A 14,569-nucleotide genomic window follows, 5' to 3' on the forward strand; every position below is an offset into this window, starting at 1 on the left:
ATTACCATTTATTTGCATCGATGGGACACGCACTTTCTGACCAGCGCTTCATTTCTTACGAAAATGTACGAAAATGCCTCGATGACTGGTTTGCCTCAAAAGAGCGACAGTTTTTTTTGGCGTGGCATCCACCAATTGCCAGACAGGTGGGAAAAATGTATAGCTAGCGATGGGCAATATTTCGAATAAAATATTTTTAATCATTTTCATACAATAACCGTATATTTTCTATACAAAAATTCCGGTTTCATATTTAGATACCTGGTACAAGGTTCCAGAAGCTTGGACACAGTACCGATCCCTGCGGGTATCCTTTCGTAATGGGCTTGCTCACTATTCGTTTTTCCCCACGATCTACACAGTTCTGTCCGAGAAGTAGCTCCTTGTCAGCCAGTACAGGTTGTCGGAGCAGCCTCTTCTTTTCAGTTCGTGCAGCACGTTCGTCCACCAAACGTTATCGAAAGCTCCTGATATGTCGAGCGCGATTGCGAGGACGTATTTCTTATCGCTCATTTGCTCGACTTTCTCCCGGAACTTGGTGATCGCATCCGCCCTCGATCTCCCGGGGCGAAATCCGTATTGTCTATTCGAGGATAACGCGCGGCCATAGAGGATTGGCCCCATCCTGGTGATCATTAGCCTTTCCAGCAATTCGCCTATCATGGAGAGCAGGCAGATTGGCCTATAGGACTTGGGGTCGCTTCTGTCCCGATCTGGTCCTTTGAGGATGGTGATAACATTTCCAATCTTTCACCGTTTAGGGAAGATCCCCCAGGCGAGGCAGCCGTTCATGAGCCTTAGGAGCTCCTGGTGTATTCCACCCCAGGCCCGTTGGATTGTTTCTACCTCGATTAGGTCGGGGTCTGGACATTTCCCCTTCTTCAGCCGTTTCACAGTGCCACTGAGCTCCTCGAATCGGAACGAAGATGCGGGCATCATTCAACTTAAAAGCCCCACCAGAGCCTTACGCTTTAGCGGAGCAAAGCGAAGCTAAGGAGGGGGAAATGTCTGCGTGGAAGAAGCAATACGCTGCTGGTGGATCGCCGCTAATAGTCAAAATGACGTCAAGAGGACAGACGCCACCCACCACGAAAGCAAGGGTAATCCTGCAGCCACTCAGGACACAAAAGCCAGAAGGTTCACCGCAGAGTAAAAGCCCAGAAATGAAGAAGAGGAAAAGGGCGGAGGAGGAGGAGAAAGAGAAAGAATCCAAGGAGGAAACCCGACCGGCACGTGATACAACTCGGTCGATATCAGACATAAGAGTGCAAGCCGGGGACATTGAAAAGAAGATACTAGCCTTCTGCCTTGACCCCAGTAAAAAGGTCAACATGGAACAGACCGCAACTATCATGCGGTACTTCAAAGACATGAGAGGAATCGTTGAGGAACTCCTGCTCCACAACAGCTACCTGACCGGGAAACTGGAGCAATGCACAGGCTCGGTCAAGGACACACAAATACTAAGCGCAGTGAACAAGTCACAGCAAGTCAGCAAGCGGCTGGAAACAGCCGTCAAGAAAACCGCGAAGGCCGAACCGAAGCAGCCCACGTACGCGGAAAAGGTTCGAGTGACCAACACGAGGATCGGACAGTTGGTGGTAAAGCCGCCGAGAAACGTCATTATAATCCGCCCCGAGGACAAAGAGGGAGAGATAAAAACCAGTGAAGAAGCGAAGGAAGGGTCTTCGCGCTGGTAAACCCGCGCAAGAAGGGGATACAAGTTACCGCAGTAAGAAAGATCGGCGGTAACGGCCTAGTTGTGGAAACGGCGAACCGGGAGGGCATAAAGGCCTTCACGGAGAATAAAAAACCGAAAGAGGCCGGCCTAAAAGCTAGCACGCCACAGAGGAGACTCCCCCGGATAATTGCCTACGACGTCCCGAGGGCAATCCCGGAAAAGGAGATACTGGTCTGCATGAGGAAACATAATCAAGACAGGCTCAACGAAGAAGACATTGCGGCCATCAAGTACTGCTTCAGGACGGGTCGCAAGGATGCCGAGGAAACCAACTGGTTAATGGAAGTACCCCCCCCCCCAGGTAAGGGAAAGCTCCTAACTAGGAAAGTACTTATAGCATGGCACGCATGCAAGGCGAGGGACTATATCGCTACCAGCCGATGCTACAAATGCCAAGGCTATGGGCACGTGGCAAAATACTGCCGCGCCGACTACGAAATCTGCGCACACTGCGCAGAAAGCGGGCATAGCACGAAAGAGTGTACAAGCAAAAACAAAGACGCCAGCTGCGTAAACTGCAGGAAGGCAGGGAAGAAGGGCGATCACGCAGCCTCCAGCGTGAACTGCCCGAAGTATAAGAAAGCACTGGAAGTACTTGTTTCACGCACACAGTATGAGTGAAACAGGAAACAGAGACAGAAGAGGACATGGGAGAAAAGGGGGAATATGGATCCTGCAGCATAACATTCAGCGATCCAAAACAGTTCCCTACGAGATCAGCATCAGGATGGATGCTGATGGTAACGATATCCTGTTAATACAAGAACTATACAGCTTCGAAGGGAAAATACCATACCATAGGATACTGGAGACGCTCCTAGATTTCGGGAAGAGAAGTACCATGCCGCAGCTTCAAGAAAGAAGATACAATACGCAGAAGGCCAACTGGGAGGAATTTCAGAGAGCTGTCATGGAGGGAACAGAGACACTCAAAGAAATAACCCTCCAGCGGGCTGAGGACGTCGAGCGAATGGCCGGGCAACTCCAGGTAACCTTGATAAGAGCCTGCGATGCCGCCATTCAAAAGAAGAAGTGGCACTACAGCTCAGTAACCTGGTGAACGCCCGAACTCACCAGAGCAAAAGGAGCACCTACCAGGCGAGAAGAAGATACCAAGGGGTCAAGGACCTCGCAACGAGGGAACAAGAGAAGCTGCGATACAGGGAAACCCGAAAGGAGTATCAGCGGATGATATCAAGAACAAAAGTCCAAAGTTGGCAGGATTTCTTTACCAAGGAAGATAACAGGGAATCTTGGGGCATCGCATATAGAACAGTCACAGGGAAACTCAGAAGGGAGGAAACAATATCAACTATGAAAACGCCACAAGGAGACACCTCCAACTGGCGGGTACCTAATTAGAGACCAATTAGAATTAAAATCAACTATAAGTATTTGATTGGCGATTTTACGACGACACTGGCAAGTTTATTTGGATACGAATTGTATACATTCGGAAGGATATAGTGTGATTATACGACGACCGGCTACTTCAACGGACATTTCCCTTTTATATAACAAACAATATGGATAAGTTAAATAAGGTAAATAAACTTACTTACGGCTCAGGGGGTTTCGGAGCCACCAGGTCCCGTCGGTGATTCGAGTAGCGTCCCAGGCTCGACCCGATGGTCACCTAGCGACTGGACGAACGGCGAGGGGAAGGTCGATTCCAGGGCCACCCCTCGTTCGGTAAATACGACCGGGGACCAAGAAACACCCGCAGTTGTCACAAAGGAAAAGATGTGTAAGAAAACCACAAGAAGATACCTCGAATTTGATGAAGACAACGCGAGAACCATCGAGGATGTCGAGATGCCAATGCAGGCATTCAAGGAAAAGACACCACCCACCGAAAAGGCGACCCGAATCGCCAAGGAAAAAATCTTGAAAGGTGACAAGATCACCAGATATATGAGAAAGTTCCCAGTGGAGGAGGGCGCGTGCAAGACAACGAGAAGCCTGGCCAGGAGCCAGCCGATGGCAACGAGGGACGAAGCAGCCAGCACCTCGGAGCTAGACACACCGGCGGAAATGTCGGACAGCGGCAGCGAAGCGGCGGCACCAAGGGAATGTCTCAGGAGGAAAGCCATGGCGAACAGAGCGACGGCCGAGACCAAATGCAATGACGAGGACAGTATCGTCATCAAAATGAGCGAATGGAAGGCGATGACGGAAATCATCACAGAAGTCTTCCGCGAAATCCAATGCATAGGTAGCAGACTCTACCTCATAAGCAAAAAGGACACCGACATCAAGAAAAGGAGGGACGCTATCAGTAAAAAAGCGATCAAGCTCCACTCGATGTTGGACGAGATGAGGCTCAAGAGGAACGCTAGGATAGTCACGGCCACCAGGATGACCACCCCTCCGGGGAGGAGTGAGGAGAAGGAAGGAAAAAGGAAGGAGATATCGCCCGTCGAGGGGAAAGGCTACACCAAGAGAAAGGGACCAACGACCGTGGAGGCCTCCTACGCAGGAGCCTGTGCCGGCAACAGCTCGGCAAAAGCGACTACGGACTGCACGGACAGCGATTGAAAGGAAGACTGGATCTGTCCGCGGAAGAAGAGGAACAAGAAAGGACATCCCGACGATGGACAGGAAGGCGAACGCAGAAAGGGCGACAGTGGACAAGCCAAAGAGGCCGGAGAGACCGAAGAGGCTACGTAACAGGCCCGAAGCCATCCTTGTCAAAGTAGGACAAGACAAGGAGTGGACAGCTGTAACAGCTGCATGGTATGATGATCGATGTTCATCTTCTTTTTGGTAAATAGCAGCGCATTCGGTATTAATTTCCTTGTGACATTCTCCTTTTTGTAGTTGTTCCACTCCTGCCACTCCTCTTGGGCTTTCTTGTGAATCGCCTCCAGTTCCTCCTTCAGCTCGCTGCCGTCATCCGCGCCGATCCTGGTCTTATGGATCTTGTTCCTCTCGTAAGTCTCTCCGAGCATCTTCATCTTTATGTAGATCCTTTCCCTTCGATGGGCGATATCTCCTTCCTTTTCCCTTTCTTCTTATCGCTCCTCCCCAGAGAGAAGGTCAGCCTAGTGGCTCTGACCATCCTAGCATTCTTCTTGAGCCTTATCTCGTCCAGCATCGAGTGGAGCTTGTTCGCTTTGTTACTAATAGCGTCCCTCCTTTTCTTGATGTCGGCATCCTTTTTGCTCGTGAGGTATAGTCTGTTACCTATTCCTTGAATTTCGCGGAAGACTTCTCTGATGATTTCCGTCATCGCCTTCCATTCGCTCATTTTAATGACGATACTGTCTTCGTCGTTGCTTTTGTTCTCGGCCGTTGCTCTGTTCATCATGGCCTTCCTCCTGAGGCATTCTCTTGTTACTGCCGCTTCGCCGCCGCTGTCGGACATTTCTGCCGGTGTGTCTAGCTCCGAAGTACTGGCTGCCTCGTCCCTTGTTGCCTTCGACTGGCTCCTGGCTAGGCTTCTCGTTGTCTTGCACGCGCCCTCCTCCACTGGGAACTTTCTCATATATCTGGTGATCTTGTCACCTTTCAAGATTTTTTCCTTGGCGATTCGGGTCGCCTTTTCGGTGGGTGGTGTCTTTTCCTTGAATGCCTGCATTGGCATCTCGACATCCTCGATGGTTCTCGCGTTGTCTTCATCAAATTCGAGGTATCTTCTTGTGGTTTTCTTGCACATCTTTTCCTCTGTGACAACTGCGGGTGTTTCTTGGTCCCCGGTCGTATTTACCGAACGAGGGGAGGCCCTGGGATCGAACTTCCCCTCGCCGTTCGTCCAGTCGCTAGGTGACCATCGGGTCGAGCCTGGGACGCTACTCGAATCACCGACGGGGCCTGGAGACTCCGAAACCCCCTGAGCCGTAAGTAAGTTTATTTACCTTATTTAACTTATCCATATTGTTTTTTGTATAAAAGGGAAATGTCCGTTGACGTAGCCGGTCGTCGTATAATCACACTATATCCTTCCGAATGTATACAATTCGTATCCAAATAAACTTGCCAGTGTCGTCGTGAAATCGCCAATCGAATACTTATAGTTAATTTTAATTCTAGTTGGTCTCAATAATTAGGTACTAACTATAATACTAGCAATTCGTAATTTATTTTAACGAATCTAACTTTATAACCTTAATTTTATTTTTATCATTCTCACTTTCAGTTTTACTAATTAGACGGTTATTATCAGTTCTAACTTTACTCGTAGTACTACTAACAATTACTTATTGGTTTAAATCTAACTTTGGTCTTAGTAATTGTTTAGTTATAATTATTCTAACTTTAACTCGTAATTATTACCTTACGATCAATCTTACTAATTGTTATTAACAATTTGTTGGTATAATTAAATCTAACTTTTATTCGTAATTATCCTTTTACGAATCAAGTCCTAACTTTATAACCTTAATTTATTTTTTTTTATCCGTGCGCGTATCAATTATGTGTGTGCAGATCTATTTTCTTTCATCTACGTTCGATATTAGCTACAGAATTTACATTTAAATTAAGCGTTTATATTCTCCGTTATTGAATCGGTTTTGCCATCGAGTTCGACTCTATGCATCGTGCATTCCGTGACTCATTGATATCCGCATCGATACGAGTCGTCGATCTTGCGACCGTGTGCTCTATGCTTCGGTCGGCCCGCCACGTGCCACCAGTGTAATGGCGGCGCGTCACTAGCGTAATGGCGGCGCCCGGTGATCACCGCACGTTTCACATCGCAGTTACGGTTTACGAGTTTTTAAAAAAATAATAAAATATTCACAGTAATATCCGGATATTTGTAAAAATTCACCGTGACCTGTGCTCTCCTTCTTCTCCTCGGTTAGAAAAACCCACCGATTCATGCCCGCTGACGATGCGCTGTCCGCGAAGGGTAAATATTTACCTCGCAAAGTCACTTTCACTATTCGTCGTGGAGAGTCTTAACTTGCACTGCAGCTAGTTGATAAGTTTGTTCATCGGCCTTTATTGATTTGAAAAAATGAGCACGATGCCCCTGGTTACTGCATAACCTCAACCGTGTGACAGCTTGCCTTATAGGCACAAAACCTTAGTAAGTAATATTTGCTTATTATGGACTATTGCCTTCTCATCATAAGAACAATTATGCCCAAAAGTGGCATCGAATTCAGATGTTAGATATCCAGATTGTCATATATCAATTATGAACTTTTCCTCGTTTTAGGTTTGCGACGAGCAATTTTTATAAGCTATCCTGCTACGACACAATCAAGAGCGCTTGTGCCAGGAGAAAGGCACTAGAATTTAGTTTATTGGCTATAATTATAGTGCTATAATTAATCTGGCGTTCTATCCAAGATCAGTTCTACAGATGTTTCCTCTCCTTGAGTTGCGTCATATGACCACACGCTTCTATGTATCCCAGACTTTTCCCTTTCCGATGGAGAGTCTCCTCATTTGATTGTATTACACCCAAAGGGCTCGTGAACACATTCAGACACTAGTTGCTTTTACTTATAATGAAGAGAACGTATCCTGCTCCGACAGCTAGTATACGAGATAAGTATTGCACTAATAACTTGTTGCTTCGGGCTTATCACATACACAAATCACATACATACAACTATCACTAATACTTTTTCTTCCAGGTGGAGGATTTAACACAACAATCAACCACTCTGCTCTCACACATAATATTTGCCTAACTTAATTTAACTTAATACCACTCTACCTTCTGTGACGGTAATGGCCACACCCTGCGTCTACCCTGCTTTTCGCATAATCACTTTCTTAAATGCGACACAAGTTAAACTCATTGCATGGATTACCATCTCATATTTAATAAAGAACCTATAACATCCACCTTTGATTTATAATTTTGTTTTAAACCTATTTGTCCCTATAGAGAGTTACGAACACCGGACATAGCAAAGTATACTATCACAATATCTTTCTACGTTGGTATTAACCCTTTCCTACTCCTTCTTAGCTCTATAGGACCGTCGCCACTATTGCTGGTCAAAATTATAACCACATTGTATCAAGAACTCTATAGACTTTTTTAGAAACCTAACCTCGACTTTTCACAGCTCGCCTAGCCTATTTGTTTGACTGAATATATGCCAAAGCTAATGTTAGCATAATCGTTACACCTTGCACTTTTGATTGCACACATCGTAGTTGAGAAATTTATTAATTCGTAAGTTTTCAAGCATATTCTACGAAGTCGATATAACATCGGCATGGCCGGGCCACGTGGCCCGGCATACGATCCCCTATTGATAAGGCATATCTAGATAGCCTAACACGCCAGTATCCAGGACCTAAACAAAAATTTTCTATGGGACGAGACAAATACGAAACGAACGAATACGTAACGAAACGAATTTTTGGACAGGATCACATCTTTCACATAGTATCGGACAACTTCCCTATTATCGAAGACGGAATCATTGGGCTACCATGTTTAGGGAAGTATAACTATTCAATATCCAATGACAAAATCCGACTAAACGACAAAACCATTTTGTTTCAGAAACCAATACACTTAACTCCTGGTGTACTGGTGACCCGAGGAGATCGCTCGTCTCCGCGAGGCGTGAATCCGCGCTCGGCGCCGGTTCACCAGATCCCGCCGTAAACGGCGGCTGGACGAAGCCACGGTGGCTCGTCTGTACGAGGTGAAGAGACGGGCTTGGGACGAGCTTCTGACCAGCCTCGACTCCGATTCCCTGGGGGCACCCTTACAAGATGGTATTGAACAAATTCCGTCCATGGGCGCCTTCCGCAACGGAGAGCATGGACCTTCGGTTCATGGAGGAGGTTGTCGGCACTCTGTTCCCGGGAGCGGCGAACGAGGAAGATGGCAGGTTCACCGATGAGGAAGAGCAGGAGCGTCAACCGCCGGAAGTTGGAGCCCGGAATCGAGGGTCACCGAGGAAGAATTGACCTAGGCTGTAGGGAGGCTCGGAGCGCGGAAAGCTCCGGGTCCCGACGGAGTCCCAGCCCGCCTGTGGAAGGACGTCGCCGGGGTCTTGCCCTGAGATTAATACGTCTGTTCGACAGATGCCTGTCTCGCGGCGAATTCCCCGTCTTGTGGAAGGAGGGACGGATGGTCCTGCTGCCGAAGCCGGGACGGTCTTCGTACTCGCCTTCCGTCTTTCGGCCGGTATGCCTTTTGGACGAGGCTGGCAAGCTACTGGAGAGAGTGGTAGCTGCCCGCCTCGAGTCGCATTTGTCTGGAAGTGTTCTCGGACTGCACGACAGCTAGTTTGGCTTTCGGAGGGGGCGGTCTACGGCCGACGCTGTCGCCCGTGTCCGTTCCTTGGTCGAGGGGGTCGAGCAGCGTGGTTGCGTGGCATTGGCCGTGTCGCTGAACGTGGTCAACGCTTTCAACAGCATCCCCTGGAACAAGATATGTCGGGCCCTCGAGTTTCATTGGGTACCCGCGTACCTGCGGCGTGTGGTCCGGGCGTTCCACCGGGACCGGAGTATCGTCTACACCGTTCGCGGCGGGGGGATGGCAGATAGGGCGGTGTACTGCGCGGGGTCCTGCAGGATTCTGTGTTGGGTCCGTTGCTGTGGAACATCGCGTACGACGCGGTGCTTCCCCCGGACTCGGCATTGGCGTGCTACGCCGACGACACCGTCAATTCACATCAATTCACATCAGAGACCAGGCCACACACCGCGGGCAGGATGGCACCCAGATGTCTGCACATCCTTGACGCGTACCCTCAATAGTCTTAAGTACTCACCAGGGGTCTTGCAATTTTCATAGTTAAGGTCCCTCAGACTAAGCGAGTATCTCTTGTCTTAGATTTCCTTTTACGTTTATTGTTTACTACGGAAAGTCGGTTTTCCTCACTTCTGGTATATTCCGTTGGCAACTTTCTCACGAGGGCGGTTGAAACCCTTCCTGGTCCACCAACCGTCTTATTATCCAATCGGAGACGGTGTCTACTGCCCTCACTTCCTTAACCAAAATTAACATCAACAAATCCGATAGACCCGTGTCCTCAGACACGCCCACACGTACTTTCCTCGGATACAGTATCGTCAGTACGTCTTATACGTACTGATTGCTCCATGCATTAACCTCGAGTACAACTTAGACGCTAACGAAGAGTAAAGTTCGTCATCCCGTTGACCGCGGATTCGTTATCGAACCTGAGGCCATTGTCATTAGTGTCGCGAGTACCTAGACGTTGTGGTTAACTACCAACGCTGTAATATCTCTACTTGTGTTAATAAACTGTACCTTTGTTCTACCGCATCGATGGCTAATTCCAGTGAAGATTCATTGAACACCCCTAATCCTAATCCTAACTGCAACTCGACATCAGAAGTGGGATCAGGGCAGTTAACTATGCAACAGCATATAGCCATCTTGCGTGAGTTAGTTCAGACGCTAGTGCAAAAATCGAGTGAGGAAACTAAAAATTTATCGCTTCCGCGCTTTAATCCTGGTATCGCGGGTTCCGACCCAGCTGCATGTTGCGCGGTTGTTAATCTGATCTTGGAAGAAAATCCTTTACGGGGCAGTGCGTTATTTTCTGCTCTAGAAGGTTCTGCAACACAATGGCTTTCGCAAGTACCTGTTGCTCAAGATGTTACCTGGTCAAAGTTTAAGGTCATTTTTATTGCACGTTTTGGTGGCAAAGAAACAGCTACCTCAGTACTAATGAAGATGTCCAATGAAAAACCACTGGAGGACGAAACCACGGGAGCTTTCGGCATTCGTATCCGTTCCTTCCTGAAGGCGAAGTGGGAAAATTTAACTTTGGCTGAGGTAATCAACGCCTCCGTCGTTTTTCAATTGGCTTCACTAGACCAGCGTATTGAACGGATAGCACTTCAAGCGATATCAAGACTGAAGATCAATTCCTGAATGAAATGGGAGCTTTCTACTACGCGAAGAAGAGGCCGGCGTCTTCGTCAGACAACTCCTCAGCGGGTCCTGAAGCTAAACGACATAAGCCTTTTGACTCCCGGAATAGGTGCTACCACTGTCGTAACTATGGACATAAAGCACCCGAGTGCCGAAAGAGGATAAAATCGGAGGCGGAGAAGTACAGGGAAAAACCGATCGGCCACATCGTCGAAGGTGTCCTGCTACAAATGTAACGAGGAGGAGCATATCACGCCTAATTGCCCAGTGTTGCGGAAAAGAAACCGTACTTCCAAGGATGAGCGCCGGGTTGACTCCTGTGTGGTGGAGGCCCCAACTGATAGATTAAGTCATCTGGGTGAGTCGTTCCCATTTTGCTTCGATTCTGGAGCCGAATGTTCATTGATTAAGGAATCCGCAGCCTCGAAATTTTCCGGCAAAAGAACGACCGATATAATAGTAATGCGAAGAATAGGGAATACATGTGTTAAGAGTACATCTCAGATTTTGTCCACTATATGTATTAACGGTTTTGCATTGGAGATAACTTTTCACGTCCTGACCGATAAGCTATTTAAAACATGATATCATGATTGGTCGCGAGATTTTAAGCCAAGGTTTTGACGTACATATTACGCAAAATAGCCTCGTTATCAGTAAACCAAAGATAATTAATGCCTGTAGTAAAACTACGGAAGATGAGATCGATATTAACATGATCGACACTGATGTAATTAGTAACGATAAAAGTCGATTAATATCCGTTTTCGAAAAATTCAAAGATTCTTTCATTGCGGGTTTCCCACGCACTCGCGTAAGTACGGGCAAGTTGGAAATACGGTTACTTGATCCTAACGTCACCGTACAGAGAAGCCCTTACAGACTTAGTGAAGAAGAGTGAAGAATAGTACGTGAGATTATAGGCGAACTAATTAAAGCCAACATTGTAAGGCCTAGCAATTCATCGTACGCGAGCCCTATGTTACTCGTGAAGAAGAAGGACGGCTCAGATAGATCATGTGTAGACTTTCGAGAGTTAAATAAAAATACGGTCGCGGATCGGTATCCCCTGCCTCTTACTCCGGATCAAATCGCAAGACTGCAACAGGCGAGATACCTTATTAGCCTAGACATGACCACCGGGTTTCACCAAATCCCCATTCATCCTAATTCGACGGAGTACACAGCGTTCGTTACCCCCGACGGACAATATGAATACATAACGATGCCGTTTGGACTGAAAAAAATGCATCGTCCGTTTTTCAGAGGGCCATTCTCAATGCCTTAGGCGACATCGCTTATTCATATGTTGTTGTTTATATGGATGACGACCTAACTATTGCCGGCTCGATAGATCAAGTTTTAGAAAGATTTTTTTTTTTTTTTTTTTTTATTTATTAGAATATTTACAATCAATTCTCGTTGAGAATTTTCAGTAACTTAATTTGGCGAGATACAATGACATGGATTATAATAGTTTTATATTGTTGGTTCTAGTAGAATTTAAGGATTTAATCTAGAGGGTATTTTCTTTTTAGTCTGCGGATCTGGTCCGTCGTGTCCAGTAGTTGGGTGACTAGTGGGTTGTGGTGGTTGTTGACTCTTGTGCTATATCTGCTTCTGGACTTGTGTATTTCATCTTTGACTGTAGGTATCTTGAGGTCTCGGTGGATTGTTTCGTTGGTAACATACCAGGGTGCATTTAATAGGGATCTTAGCGTTTTCGATTGGAAGCGTTGGAGTATTTCAATGTTGGAGTTACTTGCTGTTCCCCATAGTTGGATTCCGTAGGTCCAGACAGGTTTTATTACGGCCTTGTAGAGGGTTATTTTGTTCTGTATGTTTAGTTTGGAGCGTCGGCCCGTGAGCCAATAGAATTTTCTTAGTTTTTCCTTTAGTTGCTTTGTTTTTTCCGAGATATGTTTTTCCCAAGTTAGCCTCCTGTCCAGGGTCATGCCCAGGTATCTTACGGAGTCCTTGCTTGGGATTATTGTGTTGTTAATGGTGACCTGGGGGCAGGTTTGTTTTCGGAGCGTGAAGGTTACATGGGAGGATTTTTTTTCGTTTATTTTAAAACCCCATTTTTGGAACCACTTTTCCATGGAGTCGAGACTTCGCTGGAGAGTGGATGAGGCAATTGCCGGGTCTGCGTGGGTAGCTAATAGTGCTGTGTCGTCGGCAAATGTTGCTATTGTTACCTCGTTTGATATGGGTAAGTCGGCAGTGTAGATGGAGAATAGTAGGGGTCCGAGGACACTACCTTGCGGTATGCCGGATTCTATTTGGAATGTTGCGGAAGTGGCGCCTAGACATTTAACTATGAATTGTCTGTTGGTAAGGTAGGATTTTAAGATGGAGTAGTACGGGTGGGGTAGGATTTTTTTAAGCTTGTAGAGTAGCCCTTCATGCCATACTTTATCGAATGCTTGTTGGATGTCTAGGAATACGGCTGAGCAGTATTTTTTCTTTTCAAGGGTCTGGCTGATCATGTGGGTTATGCGGTGGATTTGCTCTACTGTTGAGTGTTGTTTTCGGAAGCCGAATTGGTGATCTGGGAGAGTTTTCAATTCTTCTAGGAGTGGAAGGAGACGATTCGTGAGCATCCTCTCGAATAGTTTAGAAAGGGTAGGTAAGAGACTGATTGGGCGATAGGAGCTGGCTTCATATATTGGTTTACCTGGTTTGGGGATGAGAGTGATTAGTGAGATTTTCCACGCCTTAGGAAAGTGTTCAAGGCGGAGGATGGCGTTAAAGATTGATGCGATGAGTGCGATCCCTTTTATGGGGAGTTCCTTGATTGCTTTATTTCCTATTAGGTCGTGACCTGCTGCTTTCTTGGGGTTTAGGCGACTGATTGCTTCTATGATCTCTGCAGAAGTGAAGGGTTGGATAGGAGGGGACATTTGGAAGGGAGTGTGCAGGTATTCGGTGACGTCTGCTGCAGCTATGGAGGAATGGGGTTGGAATACTTCAGTCAAGTGTTTCGCAAATAGGTTGGCTTTTTCTATAGGGCTACGCGCCCATCCACCCTGCGGGCGGCGGATTGGAGGTATTATTTGTGGGGGGCGCGTGAGTTTCCTGGAGGCTTTCCATAGTGAGTAGTTTGAGTCGGCTGTGGGGGACAGGCTGGCGAGATATTTGTGAAAACGGTCGTTATTGTAGTTCTTTATGGTTTTGGATAGTTTTCTAGTTGCGTTGTTTAGTTTGCGTTTGTCCTCCGGTGTTCTGTGGGTCTGCCATATCCTTCTTAGTCTACGTTTTTCTGCTATTTTTTTTAATAAGTACTGGGGGTATTCGTGATTGCTGATGGACGTTTTTGCCGGTGTGGAGACGCGGATAGCGTTTATTATGCTCGCATTTAGGTATTCCGTGGCTGCTTCGATTTCGTCATTGGTTTTTAGTGAGGTTGAGGCTGAAGTTGTGCGGGTAAAGACTTCTCTAAAGAGCTGCCAGTTGGTGTGTTGGTTATGAATGGAGCCATTAGGTGTATTCTCGATAATAGTTGAACTGACTGTTACTATCACGGGGGAATGATCAGAGGACAGATCGGCCGAGGAATTGATTTGGACGTGTCTTGGCGAGATATTTTTGGTTATGAAGAAATCAAGGAGATCGGGTATTTTGTTTGTGTCGGTGGGCCAGTGTGTGGGTTCGTATGTGGTAAGGTAGTTGAGGTTGTTGGTTATTATGCTGTTGAGGAGGTTTTTGCCTCTTACTGTAACCAGTCTGCTACCCCATTGGGTGTGTTTAGCGTTATAGTCTCCTCCGGCTATGTATCTGTTGCCCAGGGTGTCCAGGAAGTGGTCGAAGTCTTCTTTGGCGATGGAGTGTCTGGGAGGGCAGTATACAGCTGAGGTGGTGATTGTACCATGATAGTCTTCTATTGCTACGTTTGTTGCTTGGAGGTAGTCTTTCTGGAATGGTGGAAGTTCGTAGTGCTTGATGTTTGCTTTGATTATGATTCCGGTGCCGCCGTGGGCCTTTCCGCTGGGGTG

General features: G+C 46.9%; 3 protein-coding genes across 4 annotated transcripts in view; all 3 read left to right on the top strand.

Annotated features, from left to right (window-relative positions):
• Nucleotides 1-14,569, top strand: part of LOC126926090 (uncharacterized) — a 49,341-nt gene that overhangs the window by 23,982 nt on the left and 10,790 nt on the right. The gene's annotated exons all lie outside the window — the stretch shown is intronic.
• Nucleotides 3,518-14,569, top strand: part of LOC126926092 (uncharacterized) — a 71,636-nt gene continuing 60,584 nt past the window's right edge. The window contains exons 1-2 of one of the 2 annotated variants that reach the window (XM_050742223.1): nt 3,518-4,477; nt 4,562-4,674. In XM_050742223.1, the coding sequence (XP_050598180.1) occupies nt 3,557-4,279 (723 nt within the window). In that variant the 5' untranslated portion in view covers nt 3,518-3,556 and the 3' untranslated portion in view covers nt 4,280-4,477; nt 4,562-4,674. Of the gene's footprint in view, nt 4,675-14,569 lie in introns of both variants that reach the window. The other variant, XM_050742222.1, reaches the window with a different exon arrangement.
• On the top strand, nt 6,449-11,882 carry LOC126926096 (uncharacterized). Its single transcript, XM_050742226.1, has 2 exons — nt 6,449-6,596; nt 8,220-11,882. Exon 2 carries the CDS (start codon nt 9,963-9,965, stop codon nt 10,572-10,574), a length of 612 nt encoding a protein of 203 aa, XP_050598183.1. The 5' UTR covers nt 6,449-6,596; nt 8,220-9,962; the 3' UTR covers nt 10,575-11,882.

This window comes from Bombus affinis, chromosome 17, assembly GCF_024516045.1.
Source record: "Bombus affinis isolate iyBomAffi1 chromosome 17, iyBomAffi1.2, whole genome shotgun sequence".
Taxonomy (NCBI): Eukaryota; Metazoa; Arthropoda; class Insecta; order Hymenoptera; family Apidae; genus Bombus; species Bombus affinis.